This window comes from Dendrobates tinctorius, unplaced genomic scaffold (assembly GCF_039654945.1).
Source record: "Dendrobates tinctorius isolate UK_male_01 unplaced genomic scaffold, ASM3965494v1 ptg000022l, whole genome shotgun sequence".
Taxonomy (NCBI): Eukaryota; Metazoa; Chordata; class Amphibia; order Anura; family Dendrobatidae; genus Dendrobates; species Dendrobates tinctorius.
The window spans coordinates 112,881,166-112,900,191 of record NW_027361690.1 but is presented as its reverse complement, the minus strand read 5'-3'; the positions used below and the strand labels follow the sequence as shown (position 1 = coordinate 112,900,191).

Here is a 19,026-nt window from a genome sequence, read left to right as displayed (position 1 = left end):
TGAAGTTACACAGGCCCACTAGTCACATGGTGACTATATAATATCTTTGTACACTTGTAGTTTACAAGAAGTGAGAGGAGATTAACACGACTATATAACATGTAGTCATAGCTGTGCCCAGTATTTCAGCTCAGTCCTATTTATTGCTTTTAGGTACAGTACTCCTCCCAAATCTCTGTCCCCTTTTGTATGCATGATTACAGAATTCCTGGCAGAACCGCTCTCTATTGGGCAACCAGACCCCCTGGTCATAGCTGCCCCTATCATACCTCCCAACTTTTGAAGAAGGGAAAGATGGACAAAGACTGCGGCGCACGCAGCTGCAAATTTTGGCCACGCCCAGCCACACCCATTTCACAACTAGTCACACCCATGTGCACACCTAGTCGCACCCATTTAGCACTGCTGATCACACTGACTGGTACTGAGGGCACAGTGGCTGGCATTATGGGCACACTGACTGGCACTAAGGAAGAGAGAAAACAGAGAGAGAGAGAAAAAAGAAAACAGAGAGAGCGAGAAAGAAAGGGGAAAGAAAGAAAGAACAGTGAGAGACAAAGAAAGAACAGAGAGAGACAGAGAAAGAACAGAGAGAGAAAGAAAGAGGGGAAAGAAAGAAAGAACAGAGAGAGACAGAGAAAGAACAGAGAGAGAAAGAAAGAAGTAAAGAAAAGAAAGAAAGAAAGAACAGAGAGAAAGAGAGGAAAGAAAAAGAAAGAAAGAGGGGAAGAAAGAACAGAGAGAAAGAAAGAACAGAGAGAAAGAAAAAGAGAGAAAGAAAGATTCTACAAAGATACTATAGCAGCCCGGCTCCCATTGTAGTGCCCACCTGAGCCTCCCGGTGCACGACCTATCATGATCCGCTCACATGGCCGGCATCCCCGATTCCAAGGCGATCCTGCTGTCTGCGCTGTCGGAGGAGGACACGGTGATGGATCTGAAGCATTCCTAGTTCCGTCACAATCTCCTCAAGAAATTTTCTCATTTCCGGTCAGCTTCCAGCATATCACTTCAGGTGGAACGTCATGTGTGTGTTTTAAAATGCTCCTCGGGGCTCCGCGTGTACTCCTGTGTCCGTGGGAAAAGCACGCTTTGTATGCTTTGTACACACTTGGCTCCGCTCTGTACATCCCTTACACATATGGCTCCACTCCATATACATACGACTCCACTCTGTCCACCTCGTACACGCGTGGCTCCTCTCCGTACACCTCGTACACACGGCTCCTCTCCGTACACCTCATACACACACGGCTCCTCTCCGTTCACCTCGTACACGCGCGGCTCCTCTCCGTACACCTCGTACACGCGTGGCTCCTCTCCGTACACCTCGTACATGCGCTGCTCCTCTCCGTACACCTCGTACACGCGCGGCTCCTCTCCGTTCACCTCGTACACGCGCGGCTCCTCTCCGTACACCTCGTACACGCGCGGCTCCTCTCCGTACACCTCGTACACGCGCTGCTCCTCTCCGTACACCTCGTACACACGCGGCTCCTCTCCGTACACTTCGTACACACACGGCTCCGCTCCGTACACCTCATACACACACGGCTCCTCTCCGTACACCTCGTACACACGCGGCTCCTCTCCGTACACCTCGTACACACGCGGCTCCTCTCCGTACACCTCGTACACACGGCTCCTCTCCGTACACCTCGTACACACGGCTCCTCTTCGTACACCTCGTACACACGGCTCCTCTCCGTACACCTCGTACACGCGCGGCTCCTCTCCGTACACCTCGTACACGCGCGGCTCCTCTCCGTACACCTCGTACACGCGCGGCTCCTCTCCGTACACCTCGTACACGCGCGGCTCCTCTCCGTACACTTCGTACACACACGGCTCCGCTCCGTACACCTCATACACACACGGCTCCTCTCCATACACCTCGTACACACACGGCTCCTCTCCGTACACCTCGCACACACACGGCTCTGCTCCGTACAGCTCATACACACACGGCTCTGCTCCGTACACCTCGCACACACATGCGGCTCCGCTCCGTACACCTCACACACACGCGGCTCCGCTCCGTACACCTCGTACACACGCGGCTCCGCTCCGTACACCTCGTACACAGACGGCTCCGCTCCGTACACCTCATACACACACAGCTCTGCTACATCCACACTGTAAATCCTGACCCCACACATACTTACCTCAACCAGCACCATGACAACAGCAAAGCAGAGTCTTGCAGACGGTAGAGGCAAGGCTGAGCACACAGGACCTGTGATGAGGTCACAGGAGGGGCGGAGTCAGGGGTGACATGATCGGGGGGTCTGGACAAAGGCTCCTGATCATGTGACCCCCTGACTCCTCCCCTCCTGTGACCTCATCACAGGTCCTGCGAACAGAGCGAGCAGGCAAGCGAGTGCGACGCTGTGAGTGGCTGCGGGGGGGAGGGGGTCTCATGCTAAGGCGAGGATGGGGGGCATGGCGGCTTATCTCCCTGCAGTGCGGGAGGAACTTGAAACTATCACCGCCGTGCCCACAGAGGGCCGGCGGCAGGAGCAACAGTGGCCGCAGCAGCTGGCAAGCGGCCAGATGATTGGGCGGTGCCGCCCGCGGCCCACGTGACAGCGGCCCAGCGGGAAAATGCCCGGTTGGTTATATTGCCAATCCGGGCCTGCACTTGGCTATGGCCTCAATCTTGGCTGGTTCTGGTTGCTGTTTCCCACTTCCCACCCAATGCCCTAAATACTGAACCTCTGCTTTGACCACGTGACACTTGTTTGGGTTCAGGGTGATTCCGGCCTGGTGGATCCTGTCCAATACTGTCTCTAGGTGATTTAGATGCTCTTCCCATGTCGCACTGTAGATGGTGATGTCATCCAGGTAGGCACAAGCATAGTCCTGGAGACCATCCAGAAGCCGGTCAGCCAGCCTTTGGAAGGTCGCCGGGGCATTCTTCATCCCGAATGGCAAAACTCAAAACTGGAATAAGCCGAACGGGGTGACTTATGCCGATTTGGGAATAGCGTTAGGACTAAGGGGAATCTGCCAGTAGCCTTTGCATAGATCGATGGTGGTCAAATACTTTGCCCCCGCCAGCCGGTCTAACAACTCATCCACACGCGGCATGGGGTATGCATCCGTCACTGTTTTCTCATTGAGCCTACGGTAGTCTACACAAAACCGTGTAGTCCCATCCTTCTTGGGCACTAACACTACGGGGGATGCCCAGGGACTATCTGACTCTTCAATGACCCCTAAACGCAGCATCTCTTGTATCTCTTGTCGCATCCCCTCTCGTACAGACTCAGGGGCGCGGAAGGGGTTTTGTCGCAGGGGGGTCTGATCCTGGGTCTCAACCTTGTGTTGTGCCAGGCGAGTGTACCCTGGTCTCCCCGAAAACATCCTCTGTCGCTGCCTCAACAACTCCTCCGCCTGCTGGCTCTCCCGGGGGCCTAGGTCTTCACCCAAGTGTACCTAGTCCCATGTTTTAGACTGAGTCCTTTCCCCTAAGACATCCGGCAAGGGAAGTCCGGCTAAATCCTCTGCATCAGGTGCACAGATGGCCACTACCTCTTCAGGGCGCTCCCGGTAGGGCTTCAGCATATTCACGTGGAACATGCGGATAACCCTGGGGTCGTCACAATCGGCGACATTATAGGTTGTGTCGGCTATTTTCCCCACTACCTGGTAGGGCCCCTGCCATGCAGCTTGAAACTTATTCTGCTTAGTGGGCTCTAAGGCTGGTTTCACATTTGCGTTTTTTTGCGCTGGAAAAAAACGCATACGTGCGCATGCGTTTTTTCCCCTATATTTAACATGGGTGCGCATACCTGCGCGCTGGTAAGCGCACGTATGCGATTTTCATGCGCTGCGTTTTTTTGGGGTGTGCATTTGTATTTTCCAGACGCAGCATGTTGCATTTTTTGGCCCTGCAAAAAAGCGCATGCGCACGTATGCGCACGTTTTGCGCTAAAAATGGCCATTATAGCCTATGGATGCGCATGCGTGCGCACTGGCATGCTCATGTATGCGTTTTTTTGCACATGCGTTTTTTTTGTTAACCATGGAATTTAGGGGTTTGGGTTAGAGTTAGGGTTAGTTAAGGGGGTTTAGGGTTAGGGTCAGGGTCAGGGTTAGGGTTGGGGTTAGGGTCAGGGTTAGGGTTAAGTATGGTTTGGTTAAGGGTTAGGGTCAGGGTTAGGGTTAGGGTCAGGGTTAGGGTTAAGTATGGTTTGGTTAAGGGTTAGGGTCAGGGTTAGGGTTAAGTATGGTTTGGTTAAGGGTTAGGGTCAGGGTTAGGGTCAGGGTTAGGGTTAGGGTCAGGGTTAGGGTTAGGGTCAGGGTTAAGGTCAGGGTTAGGGTTAGTTAGGGTTTGGGTTAGGGTTAAGTATGGTTTGGTTAAGGGTTAGGGTCAGGGTTAGGGTTAGGGTTAGGGTCAGGGTTATGGTTAGTAAAGTCATGGTTTGGGTTAGTGTGAGGGGCCACCTAATGTTGGAAAAAAACGCAAACGCGGTAAAAACGCACTAAAAACGCATACAAACGCATAAAAACGCTGCGTTTTTTTCATGCATGCTCATAAAAATGCTTGAAAAAAACGCAGCAGTTGTATGCTTTTGTATGCGTTTTTTCAATGCGTTTTTTTGCGGGAAAAACGCGCTGCAAAAAAAAGCAAGTGTGAAACTAGCCTAACACCAGGACCTTCTGTCCTATTTCCAAAGTGTGCTCTCTGGCCCTCCGATCATACCATATGCGCTGGCGCCACTGGGTCGCCTGCATGTTCTCACGTACAGCCTGAGTCAGCTCCTGTAGGCGGTCCCGGAATTCCAGCACATAGGGTACAATAGGTACCCCTTCTATGAGGCCCTCCCCTTCCCAGTGTTCCAGCACTAAGTCTAGGGGTCCCCTTACCCATCTCCCGTATACCAGCTAGAACGGGGAGAACCCTGTGGATTCTTGGGGCACCTCCTGATAGGCAAACAGGAGGTGTAGCAAGAATTTCTCCCAGTCCCTGTATGTCCTGGTAAAAGTCCCAATGAGCTGTCTTAATGTCCCGTTAAAGCGTTCACACAACCCATTGGTTTGTGGGTGGTACGGGGCGCTTCTAATGGACTTTACGCCGCGCAGCTTCCACAGTTGGTTGGTCACCTCTGCTGTAAACTGGGTACCCTGGTCCGAGATAATCTCCCGGGGAAATCCAACCCGTGAGAACACCTGGAGCAGGGCGGCCGCCACCGTCTCTGCCAGTATGTTAGGTAATGCAACCGCCTCTGGATACCGTGTGGCATAATCTACCACTGTCAATATATACTTTTTCCCTGACGGACTGGGTTTGGCTAACGGCCCTATCAGATCGACTGCTACTCGGATAAATGGTTCCTCCACAATGGGGAGGGGGCGCAATTTGGCCTTGCATTGATCCCCCCTCTTGCCAATGCGCTGGCCACTGTCACAGGTCTGGCAGTACTGAGGAACATCATAGGGTACCCCTGGCCAAAAGAAGTGCCCGGCTAAGGGTATGTTATGAGAGATTCGCAGTAGCTCCTGCCTATACTTCTTGGGAACTACCAGCTGTCGTCTTATAGTGGGGCTTGTCCCTGTGTGGTGCTGCTCTGTGATCTGGTAGAGGAGTCCCTGCTTCCATACCAACTGTTCCCCTTCCAGTACCCCTCTCCCCTCCTGTGCCTTCCCACGATATCCCTCTAATGAAGGATCCTCAAGTAACTCCCTCTTAAATTCATCTGGGGTGGCCCAAGAAATGTGTCTGGCTATGGGAATACGTGTAGGGCTGGGATGTCTTACCTGGGCCTCCTCTGAGTGTGATTCCACCTCCGCAGCTCGAGCTTGTCTCCGGGTGGTCACAGGATATGTCTCAGCCAGAGGGGCCACCAAGAATGCAGACAACATGGGCCCCAAGTCATTTCCCAGCAAGACGTCTGCAGGCAAATCCTCCATCAAGCCGACCTCAACAAAGCCATCCCCGACTCCCCAGTTCAGGTGAATCCTGGCAGTGGGCAGTCGATGTATGGCTCCCCTGCTACACGGACTGCCACTGTCCGGTCCGTCTTCTCTTGGTCCCGGACGAGATGAGGCTTCACAAGGGTCAAAGTTGCTCCGGAATCTCTTAATCCCTGCATACGTTTCCCATTAACCCACACGACCTGTCGATGCTGTTGTCGATTATCTGCCCGGGCTGCCTGCACGGGGTCTACTTCATGCAGCACTTCCTCCATCTCTTCCACCCCTTGGTTAGTCGTAGCCCCCAATGCCGGGTCAGCTTCGCCTTGGTAACAGTGTACAGCAGCCCGGCTGAAGGTAGCTGTTCCCGCCTTTGGCCACTGGGTATGCTGAGTCCGGTTGGGACATTGTCTTTGCAGGTGGCCCAGCTGACAGCAGGTGTGGCATCGTACCCCAGGTGGACTGTGGTAGGCCGGGTTTCTAGCTGGTCCCCCTACAATCTTTGGTGGTTTGAGGCCCTCCAGGTTCATGGGCAGGCCCCTAGTGACCATCTTTGATCCGGACAACTGCGGCCTCCTGGCATCATGAGGTTCATCGGCCAGACGAGCGGCTTCCTCAAGAATCATTGGCCGCCTGTCCCGAAGCCATTCCTGTGTCTCGGGGTTTAGTCCATTAAAGAATCATTCCAACAAGAAGAGCTGGAGGATGTCCTCCTTAGTGGTTGCTTGGCTCCCTTGTACCCACTGTAGCAGTGACCGCCGTAATTTACAGGCCCATTCAGCGTGGGTATCGGTTACGCGTTTTATAAGTCCGCGGAACTTTTGGCGGTATGCCTCTGGTGTCAGCGCATACCGGGCCAAGATCACTTCTTTGATCCACTCATAGTCCATACAGTCCTCATCAGGTACCGTGCGATAGGCGTCCGCTGCCCGGCCTGTCAGCTTGCTGGCCAGAATCTGATCCCGTTCCTCCGGCTTCACTTGATGAAGGGCACACTGCCGCTCAAAGTCCTGCAGAAAGCCATCAATGTCTTCCTCTGCCTCCCCCAACTGTCGGAAGGCATTATACTGGATCTTTTTGTGGCTTGCTGTTGAAGGTACCTGGTCGAAGGCCAGAGCTCCCCCTGCTCGCTGACTCTCCTCTCTCTGCTCTGCCATCTCCATCTTGGCCAGCTCCACTTTGGTCCGCTCTGCCACAGGCTCCATTTACCCCCCATGTGCTGTATACCTCAGGCTCCATGTACCCCCCATGTGCTGTATACCTCAGGCTCCATGTACCCCCCATGTGCTGTATACCTCAGGCTCCATGTACCCCCCATGTGCTGTATACCTCAGGCTCCATGTACCCCCCATGTGTTGTATACCTTAGGCTCCATGTACTCCCCATGTGCTGTATACCTCAGGCTCCATGTACCCCCCATGTGCTGTACACCACATGCTCCATGTACCCCCCATGTGCTGTATACCACAGGCTCCATGTACCCCCCATGTGCTGTATACCTCAGGCCCCATGTACCACCCTTGTGCTGTATACCTCAGGCCCCAGAAATGGGGTTATTAAAATAGCTGTTAAGTAAAGGGGGTTTTACACATAGCGATATCGCTATAATGTCACCAATTTTGTGACGTTATAGCGATACTGCTAGCGATATCGCTATGTGTGATACTTACCTCCGACCGGCTCCCCCGCTGTCCATCGCTGATCGCGCGAGAATGTCCGGCTCCATTTCTCGTCGGGCGCTTCCTACTGGCGCTGACGAGCGACGCGTGGAGGCGGGCGGGAGGACGTCAGGATCACTGTGTGTGAAAGGTGAGTATCGTCCGCTGTATCGCTGCTGCATCGCTGTGAGATCTTCCTGTGTGGAAGCTCACTAGCGATCATTTAGCGATGCACCAGCGATCCTGACCGGGTCGGATCACTGGTCGGATCGCTGGTACATCGCTAAGTGTAAAGGGGCCTTTAGTGATAGATTGCTGGAATCAGGGTCTTTGCAGCTACATCATGCTGCTCTCAGATGGGGGTAGAAGAAACCTGGTGATATTTTCCCTCTAATCTAATTCACCCCTCATGTCATTAGTATGTACATAAATACTGTATATGCATGTTGCATTATGTGCATATTGTATAGTGATTCTATATGAGATCACACCGAGCAGGAGGACTAGGAGGCAGGAGACACCTAGTTTTGTAATGATAATCACCTGCTGATAAAACACTGATTGTATCAACGCACCAACACACAACCCAGTAAATGACACATTGCTGGAATCAGGGTCTCTGCCCCTACATCATGATGCTTTCAGATTACATTGTAAAACCTGCTGACAGATTACATGCAATAAGGCACTCAATGCATTTGCACTGGAAAATAAGATTGATGTTAATAATAATGTTAAATTTTTAAATTATTCAGCACAAAAACATAGACCAATAAATGACATAAAGGGTGGAGATTTACTTTACTCTAATTGAAGATTAACAAAAAAAATCATAATTTTATGACTAAATGTGAAAATCTAGTTAAATCTACATACAATCAGATCATACGTTTATTGAGGGCCTCGGCTGATGTCAGTATTTGCCCTACAGATTCTGTGGAGGACTTTACCTGGATATTAAAAGAAAACTTCCATGGTTCCTGAGTGATTTCTATGAAGCCTTCCACATTCAGTCCATTTCCGCCATTCTTTTCATCTACCTCGGTTGTATAACAAATGCCATCACATTTGGTGGGTTGCTGGGTGATGCTACAGACAACTATCAGGTATGAGCAAGGATGGAGGCCTAGAATGGTGTCAGAGGTGTCTTTAAGGCTCGGGTCACACCACCGAGAGAATCTGGCCGATTATGCTAATAATCAGAACTTGATCAGAGTGATCAGAGTGTAATCCGATGTTCTTGGATGGGGAGAAGATGGAGAAAAAAATGTCTCCATCTCTTTTCTGACAGACTGTGAAAGTCTGACTGCCCTCAGATGTCATCCGAGTGCGGTCCAATGGTTTAAGCGCACTCATAGGACTTGTGTGATCCAAATATCGGATGCAAATTGTGCATGCTGTAAGATTTTTTTTCCTCACACCGGCTTTTTCTGAGGAAAAAATCGTACGTGTGCCCGAGCCCATAGACTAACATTGGTCCGAGTATGATCCAATGATCGCACTTGGACCGAAAATATGTTCATCTGCACTTGCCCTTCATGGCTTGAAAGTCACAGCTGACCTCTAGCTTGCTGTCACACTTTGCTGCCGTTGTGTTTTTCATTGTTTTTTTTTTTTTGCTGCAACCATGATAGAAATGCACAGTCTCCCATGTCAGTAGCAAAAAACAACAATGTGTGAACGCAGCCTTACAATTAAGAGGGCCGCCCGCTCCCGAGGAACTGCCCCACACAAATGGTAGCAGGAATGCCGTAGTGTAAAGAAAACGCTCAGAAGGAACTACCGCATTGTTCTTGCACTGCTTACCCGGTTTTTCATTCTATGTATTTTCAGGCAGGTCCTTTACGCAGTAACACATGGTTGTGCCATTGAGCTGAACTGCGTGCATTGGATACTGTAAGCAGAGGTTTCAGAGGAGCGCAGGGGCACTGAAGCTGCAGAACTGAGCGATCCGGCCAGCTTCAGAGCAGCGCTTACAAGCTCTATATCACAGAGATTTCAAATGATACGCTATTTGCCTATGTAGACCGGCCACTGCGGATGCTCTACAGAGGAAAAATCCCTCCTTTCATGATAAGAGAAGACTTTTAATAACAAGTAAATTGCAATCTCACATGTTTTTACAAGCACTTTGCAATTTTAACCATTTATCATGTTGAGACAGCCTCTTTAACCCCTTCCCGACATTTGAAGTATATACAGTATATACCATGGAAGGGAAGGACTTTCTGACCAATGAAGTGTTGGCATATGCAACAGAAAAGGACTTATTGTTTATATAAGGCTAGCTTCACATTTGCGCTTTATAGCGCAGCGACGGCCTGCGCACGGCCGCCGCTAAGCCCCGCCCCCTGCCGGCTCCCTGCCCGCCCCTTCCGGTCATCGCCGCCTTCTAGCGCACATGGGTGCTTGCGATCTGCGCACCCTATCTTTAGCATAGGGTGCGCAGATCGTGCGCTGGCCGTGCGCTAGCAGGATTTTGCCATGCGCTGCGCACTTTTGAAGGTGCGCCCGTGTGCGCCGAACGCAGCATGTTCTCCTGTGTACCGGTGGATTCTCAAAAGATACACTCTGCTACATGATATATATATACGTCATACGTCATGTTATTCATGAGATTACCATGGCTAAACGCACGGTGATGGCATGAAGGTAACTGATGTTCCTAACAGGGCACTCATAGCCACGTTTGGTGGTGCCGCATCCCACAACTACAATCACTGTAATTGGCTGTTCAGTTCTGAAATTGCCTGAAACACTAATGTCCAGCCTATGATAAGTGCTCTACACAGGACCCCAAACCAAACTGTGCACTGGGGTACAACAAGAAGATGGGGGGAGTTGATCTCTCTGATCAGTTCCTCCAGCCGTACAGTGCTATGAGAAAAGCCAAGGTGTGGTACAAGAGCCTGGCCGTGCACATAGTACAGATGGAAATGTATAACTCATTTGTGCCATTACGATTTGCAGGCCGGACTGGGACCTTCCTTCAGTTCAATGAGGCCCTAATATTTGGCAGTCAGGAAGAAGCGGGCCCCAGTACTTCCAGAACTGAAGGTGCCCATGTTGTACCAGGGCAACATTTCCCCTGGGAGGTCCTTCAATCTGCGAAGAGAAGAAGGTCACAGAAAAGGTGCTGAGTGTGTTAAACGAAAGGGCGACATTTATCAGTGTGACACCTGCCCCGACAAACCTGGTCTGTGTATGAAGGTCTGTTTCAGAGTCTACCACTCATTCATGGACTAATAACAAGTGTTATGCTACCACATTAAAAAATTCACATACCAGGAAAACACTAGATCAATTTCAATATAGGGTCACTTGTGGTGGAACAAATGTGATTTTTTTATTTTCACGGATCAACATTATAAATTTCTACAAAGCACCTGGGGGTTGAAGGTGCTCACCACACATAGATAAATTAATTGGGGGGTCTAGTTTCTAGTTTCTAAAATGTGGATGCCAGTGTTTAGACACATCAGGGGCTCTGCAAAATGCAGCATGACACCCACAGACCATTCCATCAAAGTCTGTGTTCCAAAACGTCACTCCTCCACATACGGGGTATCAGCATATTCAGGGGAAATTGCACAACAAATTTTCGGGTCCATTTTCTCCTGTTACCCTCGAGAAAATAAAAAATTGGGGCTAAAAGAGCATTTTTTGTGGAAAAAACTTGATTTTTTTTTTTTATTTTAACAGCTCAACGTTAAAATAACGTCAAATTCCTGTCAAGCACCTATGGGTTCAAGGTGTTCACCATACATCTAGATAAATTCCTTGAGAGGTCTAGTTTCCAAAATGGGGTCACTTGTTGGGGAGGTTTCCACTTTTTAGGCACATCAGGGGCTCTCCAAAAGCGACATGGCGTCCGATCTCAATTCCAGCCAATTTTGCACTCAAAAAGTCAAACAACGCTCCTTCCCTTCCAAGCTCTGCCGTGTGCCCAAACAGTGGTTCCCCCCCACATATGGGGTATCAACATAGTCAGGAAAAATTGTACAATACATTTTAGGGTCCATTTTTTCCTGTTACTTTTGTCAAAATAAAAAAAAAAATTTCACGAAAAAAGTTAAATGTTAATTTTTTACTTCCACATTGCTTCAGTTACTGTAAAGCACCGAAAAGGTCTAAACTTTCTGAATGTGGTTTTCAGTACCTTGAGGGGTGCAGTTTTTAGAATGGTTCTCACTTTTGGGTATTTTCTGTCATATAGACACCTGATAGTCACTATGGTTTTGTAAATTTTGTGGGGAAAATTAGAAGTTGCTGGTCAGTTTTAACCCCTCTAATAATAATAATAATAATAATAATAATAAATTTTATTTCTATTGCGCCGACATATTCCGCAGCACTTTACATTTTAGAGGGGATTTGTACAGACAATAGACATTACAGCATAACAATAATCACATAGATTATAACAAATACCAAGAGGAAAGAGGGCCCTGCTCGCAAGCTTACAGTCTATGAGGAAAGAGGTAGACACGAAAGGTGGGTGGTAGGTAACAGTTGCCCTGATTGTATGGACCAGCCATAATGTTAAGTGTGTAACAGTACAGACACAGAGGGCTAATGGATGCATAAAGCATGTGGGAACATGATGCGGGGAACCTGGTTATGGTAAAAACTGTTGGCTGTGCCACACAGGGATAGATTAGGTTAATGTGTTGAGGCGGTAGGCCAGTCTGAATAAATGCGTTTTCAGGGCACTCTTAAAATTGTGGGGATTGGGGACTAATCGTATTGACCTGGGAAGTGCATTCCAAAGAATTGGCGCAGCACGTGTAAAGTCTTGGAGACGGGAGTGGGAGGTTCTGATTATTGAGGATGCTAACCTCAGGTCATCAGCAGAATGGATGGCACGGGTAGGGTGGTATACTGAAACAAGGGAGGAGATGTAGGGTGGTGCTGAGCCATGGAGGGCTTTGTGGGTGAGGGTAATACGTTTATACTGAATTCTGGAGTGGATGGGTAGCCAGTGTAATGACTGGCACAAGGTGCCCCTCTAGCTTCTTAATAAAAGAAAATATGTTTAAAAAATTATGCTGATGTAAAGTAGACATGTGGTAAATGTTATTTATTAACTATTTTGTGAGACATATCTCTGTGGTTTAAGGGCATAAAAATGTAAAGTTGAAAATTGCAAATTTTAAAAAATTTTCACCAAATGTTTTATATTTTCACAAATATACACAAGTCATATCAAATAAATTTTACCACTAACATGAAGTACAATATGTCACAAGAAAACATTCTCAGAATCAGTGGGATCCATTGAAGTTCCAGAGTTATTATCTCGTAAAGTGACAGTGGTCAGAATTGTAACATTTGACCCGATGATGAAGGTGAAATCAGGCTGGGAGGTGAAATGCGGTTGTCAAGCATTAAAGCTAAAATTAAAAATGGGCAGAAGGCATCCTGGAAAAGGAAGCCAAGAGACCAGCAGAGGACATCAGTAGCCACTCATTGTCTGCAATGGTCTTCTAGGGAAGTTTTTTTATTTTATCACTGCCATGGTTCATTTTTAAAAATAGGGTTTTTTAAGTTGCTGGTAACCCCCAGAATGACTTTATAGCAATTTGGGCAGTAGTTAAAGTAGGGATTTTAAACATGAAATTTTGCTTCTTTATGGCAACGGACAGAGATTGGAATAAGCTTTATACTACAGTAAGACACAATATAACTGAACCTGTTGGTGATGGAGACTGTTCCTGACCTTATCTATAATATAGGATTTGGTGCCATCTTGTGGATATGTAGCTCACAGCAAGTAACAAAGCAATTGTAGTAATTAATCTTCAGCTGGATAGGTGATGACTTATTTTCAACCCCCTGTAACATCGATGCTCTGGATCACATGACTCCTTCTCTATTAAATCTGTTTCAAAGTCAGCATATGAAAATGGCTTTTCTAGACAAGACAATCTGGGCAAAAATGGGAATGTAAAATGCAAACTCTAAGGCCGGAGTCACACAAGCGAGAAAAAATCGCTTTGCCCTCGTCCCAATGTTAATCTTTGGGGCAGCTCCCATCATCCGATTTTTTTCCTCGGCCGTTTTCCTCGGGCTGCGATTGTCACCGATTCTCGGCAGAGACTCGCCAATGCAAATCTATGGGTGCGAGAAAAAAATCGGATTACACACGGACCACAAGTGTGTCTTGCGAGAAATACGCACCGTGTCCCTTAACAAAAGCCGGCAATTCAGTGCGTGATACAGTAAAATCACACTGACATGTTTAATAAAGAATAGAAAGAATAGATATAGACACATAGAATACACATATATATACAGTACAGACCAAAAGTTTGGACACACCTTCTCATTCAAAGAGTTTTCTTTATTTTCATGACTATGAAAATTGTAGATTCACTCTGAAGGCATCAAAACTATGAATTAACACATGTGGATTTATATAATTAACAAAAAAGTGTGAAACAGCTGAAAATATGTCTTATATTCTAGGTTCTTCAAAGTAGCCACCTTTTGCTTTGATTACTGCTTTGCACACTCTTGGCAATCTCTTGATGAGCTTCAAGAGGTAGTCACTGGAAATGGTTTTCACTTCACAGGTGTGCCCTGTCAGGTTTAATAAGTGGGAGTTCTTGCCTTATAAATGGGGTTGGGACCATCAGTTGTGTTGTGCAGAAGTCTGGTGGATACACAGCTGATAGTCCAACTGAATAGACTGTTAGAATTTGTATTATGGCAAGAAAAAAGCAGCTAAGTAAAGAAAAACGAGTGGCCATCATTAAGTTAAGAAATGAAGGTCAGTCAGTCCAAAAAATTGGGAAAACTTTGAAATTGTTCCCAAGTGCAGTGGCAAAAACCATCAAGCACTACAAAGAAACTGGCTCACATGAAGACCAAGAGTCACCTCTGCTGCGGAGGATAAGTTCATCTGAGTCACCAGCCTCAGAAATCACAGGTTAACAGGAGCTCAGATTAGAGACCAGGTCAATGCCACACAGAGTTCTAGCAGCAGACACATCTGTACAACAAGTGTTAAGAGGAGACTTTGTGCAGCAGGCCTTCATGGTAAAATAGCTGCTAGGAAACCACTGCCAAGGACAGGCAACAAGCAGAAGAGACTTGTTTGGGCTAAAGAACACAGACATTAGACCAGTGGAAATCTGTGCTTTGGTCTGATGAGTCCAAATTTGTGATCTTTGGTTCCAACCACCGTGTCTTTGTGCGACGCAGAAAAAGTGAACGGATGGACTCTACATGCCTGGTTCCCACCGTGAAGCATGGAGGAGGAGGTGTGATGGTGTGGGGGTGCTTTGCTGGTGACACTGTTGGGGATTTATTCAAAATTGAAGGCATACTGAACTAGCATGGCTACCACAGCATCTTGCATCGGCATGCTATTCCATCCGGTTTGTGTTTAGCTGGACCATCATTTATTTTTCAACAGGACAATGACCCCAAACACACCTCCAGGCTGTGTAAGGGTTATTTGATCAAGAAAGCATGTGATGGGGTGCTACGCGAGATGACCTGGCCAACACTGTCACCAGACCTGAAACCAATCGAGATGGTTTGGGGTGAACTGGACCGCAGAGTGAAGGCAAAAGGGCCAACAAGTGCTAAGCATCTCTGGGAACTCCATCAAGACTGTTGGAAAACCATTTCCGGTGACTACCTCTTGAAGCTCATCAAGAGATTGCCAAGAGTGTGCAAAGCAGTAATCAAAGCAAAAGGTGGCTACTTTGAAGAACCTAGAATATAAGACATACTTTCAGTTGTTTCACACTTTTTTGTTAATTATATAATTCCACATGTGTTAATTCATAGTTTTGATGCCTTCAGAGTGAATCTACAATTTTCATAGTCATGAAAATAAAGAAAACTCTTTGAATGAGAAGGTGTTTCCAAACTTTTGGTCTGTACTATATATATATATATATATATATATATAGATACTGTATATATACACACACACATGTCATTGAGACACATATATACCGTATATGTATACATAGAGTTCTACATAGCATAATATCCACTAAATCAAATGCTGGCTTCTGTAAAATCATTACAAAACCCGACATGAAATGACACATGGTTTACATACAGTAAGGGTAACGTTACACTTAGCGATGCACCAGCGATCCCGACAACGATATGGATCGCTGGTGCATCGCTAAGTGGGCTGCCACACAGGCAGATCTCACCAGCGACATAGCAGCCGTCGGGGGTCACTACTTACCTGTCAGACGCAGCGATCCTGACGTCCTCCCGCCCGCATCCACGCATCGCTCGTCGGCGCCACAGGAAGCCCAGCAGGAAGTGGACGTTCTCGCGCGATCAGCGATGGACAGCTGGGGAGCCGGTCGGAGGTAAGTATCACACATAGCGATATCACTAGCAATATCGCTATAACGTCACAAAACCAGTGACGTTATAGCGATATTGCTAGCGATATCGCTATGTGTAACGGGCCCTTAAGCCATTTCATTTCATTTAGTTTTTTCTATGTCTTTGACTAATAATTAGATTAGGCTATGTGTGCAAATTTGGGCCATCTAGGTGTTGAATTAATCCAGCCAGGGACTCCTCGCAGCCTCACTGACTACCACTGACATCAGTGAGGCTGCACGGAGTCCCCGGCTGACCAGAGATGAACTAATAAGCATGGGAAAGTTTCTGAACTTTTTCCCACGCTGTCAGTTCACCTCCAGTCAGCCAGGGACTCCGTGCAGCCTCACTGACGTCAGCGGTAGTCAGTGCGGCTGCACGGATTACAGCGTTTACAGCGGGGCCAGTAGCATTTGCACCGGTCCCCATTGTAAACTAGTTACCCCCTTGTGATGGATTGCAGTTGGGGACCTGACTGAATGGCAGAGAGGTATGTATATTGTTGGTTTTTTATGTTTTTTTTTTTACAGAACAAGTGCTTTTTTTGGCTTATAGCAGATTAATAAATGTGGTTAAAAAACTTGGTGTGATTATTTCATTAAAAGAATTTTTAATTAATGTGTGTGTGTCTTTTTTTAACCCTTTACTATTCTAGGGTTAATAATGGATAGGTGTCTTATTGACACCTCTCCACTATTAGCCCTGCTTAATGTCACCTTTCAATAACAAGGTGACATTAACCCATTATTATCAACCCGTTAGCCACCGCTAAAGGCAATGGGAATAGAGAGGCTAAGTGCCAGAAAAGGCGCATCTTATAGATGCGCCTTTTCTGGGGTGGCTGGGGGCAGATTTTTTAGCCGGTGGGGGGGAGGCAAAAACAATGGTCCCTCTCTAGGCTATTAATATCTGCCCTCACTCACTGGCTTTCCCTCTCTGGTGGAAAAATTACCCCGGGAGCCCACGCAATTTTTTTCAACGAATTTACCCGGTAATTTAACACCTACATGTCCCAAATTTTACACACACACCCTAATCTAATTATTATGTCAAAGACATAGAAAAAACTAAATGAAATTAAATGGTTTACTGTATGTAAACCATGTGTCATTTCATGTCGGGTTTTGTATTGATTTTACAGAAGCCGGCAATTGATTTAGCTACTATTATGCTATGTAGAACTCTATGAAATATATATACATATATATATATTTGTGTCTCAATGACATGTATATATATATCTATATGTATTCTATGTGTATATATCTATTCTTTCGTTTGTGTTTTAACCTGTCATTGGCCTCCATTATATGTCCATTTTGCAAGCCGGCGAGAAAATCTCATCACACGGATGCCATACGGATGTCCCTCGGATGCTTAGATGTGAGAAAATCGCATCCTCACATTCCAATCGGATGACATACGGATCACTGTTCATGAAACATTTGTGCGATTCTGGTCCGTTAAAAATGGACCGATTTTTTTATAGGTTGTGTGTGACTCCAGCCTAACAGAGTGTATTTCCTCCTCTCAGGGTGTGATGGAGAGTTTCCTAGGGACTGCAATGACGGGCTCTGTATTTTGCCTCTTTGCTGGACAACCTCTGATCATCTTAAGCAGCACCGGACCCATTCTCATCTTTGAAAAGCTCCTGTTTGATTTTAGCAAGTACGTATGACCATGCTGCTACTGATCGTGCCATGTGCCAGCAATGCCCATAAATCATTAGTGCCTGAGGCTCACACTGATGCAGCTGATCATCCACAATACTAAATTACTCAACACACAGCCATTAATGTCTAAACCACTGGCAACAAAAGTGGGAACACCTCTAAGTGAAAATGGCCAAATTGCATCCAAAGTGTCAGTATTTTGTGTGGCCATCATTATTTTAAACCGTCTCCTGGGCATGGAGATCACTAGAACTCACAGGTGGCCACTAGAATCCTCTTTAACTCTTCCAAGACGACATCACTCCCAACAATCAGCTATTCATGATGCCAGCAGTGACCAAAAGTGATCAGTTGCGGAGTGGATGCTGCACATCCATGCTTGTTCAATATGGGGTGGATCGCCAGAACCCCGCTGCGGCTGCCGGCCACTATAGAGTTGACGGAGCCCTGTAGTTCCGCTCCACAACTGATCAATTTCAGCCAGCACCGAGAACAGCTGATCTGCAGTGGTGTCACATGTTGCACCCCCTCTGATCTGATATTAATCTATCCTAAGAATAAAGTATCAGATGACCCCTTTAAGGTTATTCAAATTAAAATTCAATATAGGATGTTTAGTAGCAGGGTGTAACTATGGGGGGCAGTCACACTTGGACTATTAAAAGCTCCCTTTGCCCAATATTGGAGGAGACCATTGCTATAAATAATGGCCCTGTAGCAAATTTTGCAATGGGGCCCAGGAGCTTCCAGTTACCCCTCCATTTTGTAATTTGACTGTTACCGTACTTTACCAACAGCCTTGTCTACTTGCAGAAGTAATGAAATCGACTACATGGAATTCCGCCTGTGGATCGGCCTCCATTCAGCTCTGCAGTGCCTTATCCTGGTGGCCACTGATGCCAGTTTCATCATAAAGTACATCACACGTTTCACAGAGGAAGGCTTTTCTACCCTCATCAGCTTCATTTTCATCTATGATGCTGTTAAGAAAATGATTGGAGCCTTCAAATATTACCCCATTAATTCTGATTTCAAGCCCGACTACGTCACGACGTACAGATGTGAATGTGTGGCACCGGACCCAGGTCAGTGGAGACATTAAACTGAAGGTCACAAATGGGAGTATGGCCAGTATTATCTGGCTGAAGCTACTCTATAGAAAATATTTTAAATTATAAATGATGGGTTTATTATGGTAAAGATGGTATTTTTGGGGTGTGACGTTTTAACCTTTTCACGATGGGGCCAATTTCTGTTTTATCGTTTTTGTTTTTTTCTCCCCTTCTTCCCAGAGTCATATATTATTTTTCAGTGCACATAGTCCTATGAGGCTTGTTTTTTGCAGGACAAGTTGTAATTTTGAATGACATCATTCATTTTACCACATACTGGACTGGAAAAAGGGGAAAAAA

At 47.0% G+C, this 19,026-nt stretch overlaps 1 protein-coding gene across 1 annotated transcript in view; it reads left to right on the top strand.

The window, feature by feature from the left end:
- Positions 1-19,026, top strand: part of SLC4A5 (solute carrier family 4 member 5) — a 185,087-nt gene that overhangs the window by 90,324 nt on the left and 75,737 nt on the right. Inside the window, exons 11-13 of the mRNA XM_073569061.1 lie at positions 8,509-8,683; positions 17,476-17,609; positions 18,428-18,699. Coding sequence (XP_073425162.1) covers positions 8,509-8,683; positions 17,476-17,609; positions 18,428-18,699 — 581 coding nt within the window. The remainder of the gene's footprint in view (positions 1-8,508; positions 8,684-17,475; positions 17,610-18,427; positions 18,700-19,026) is intronic.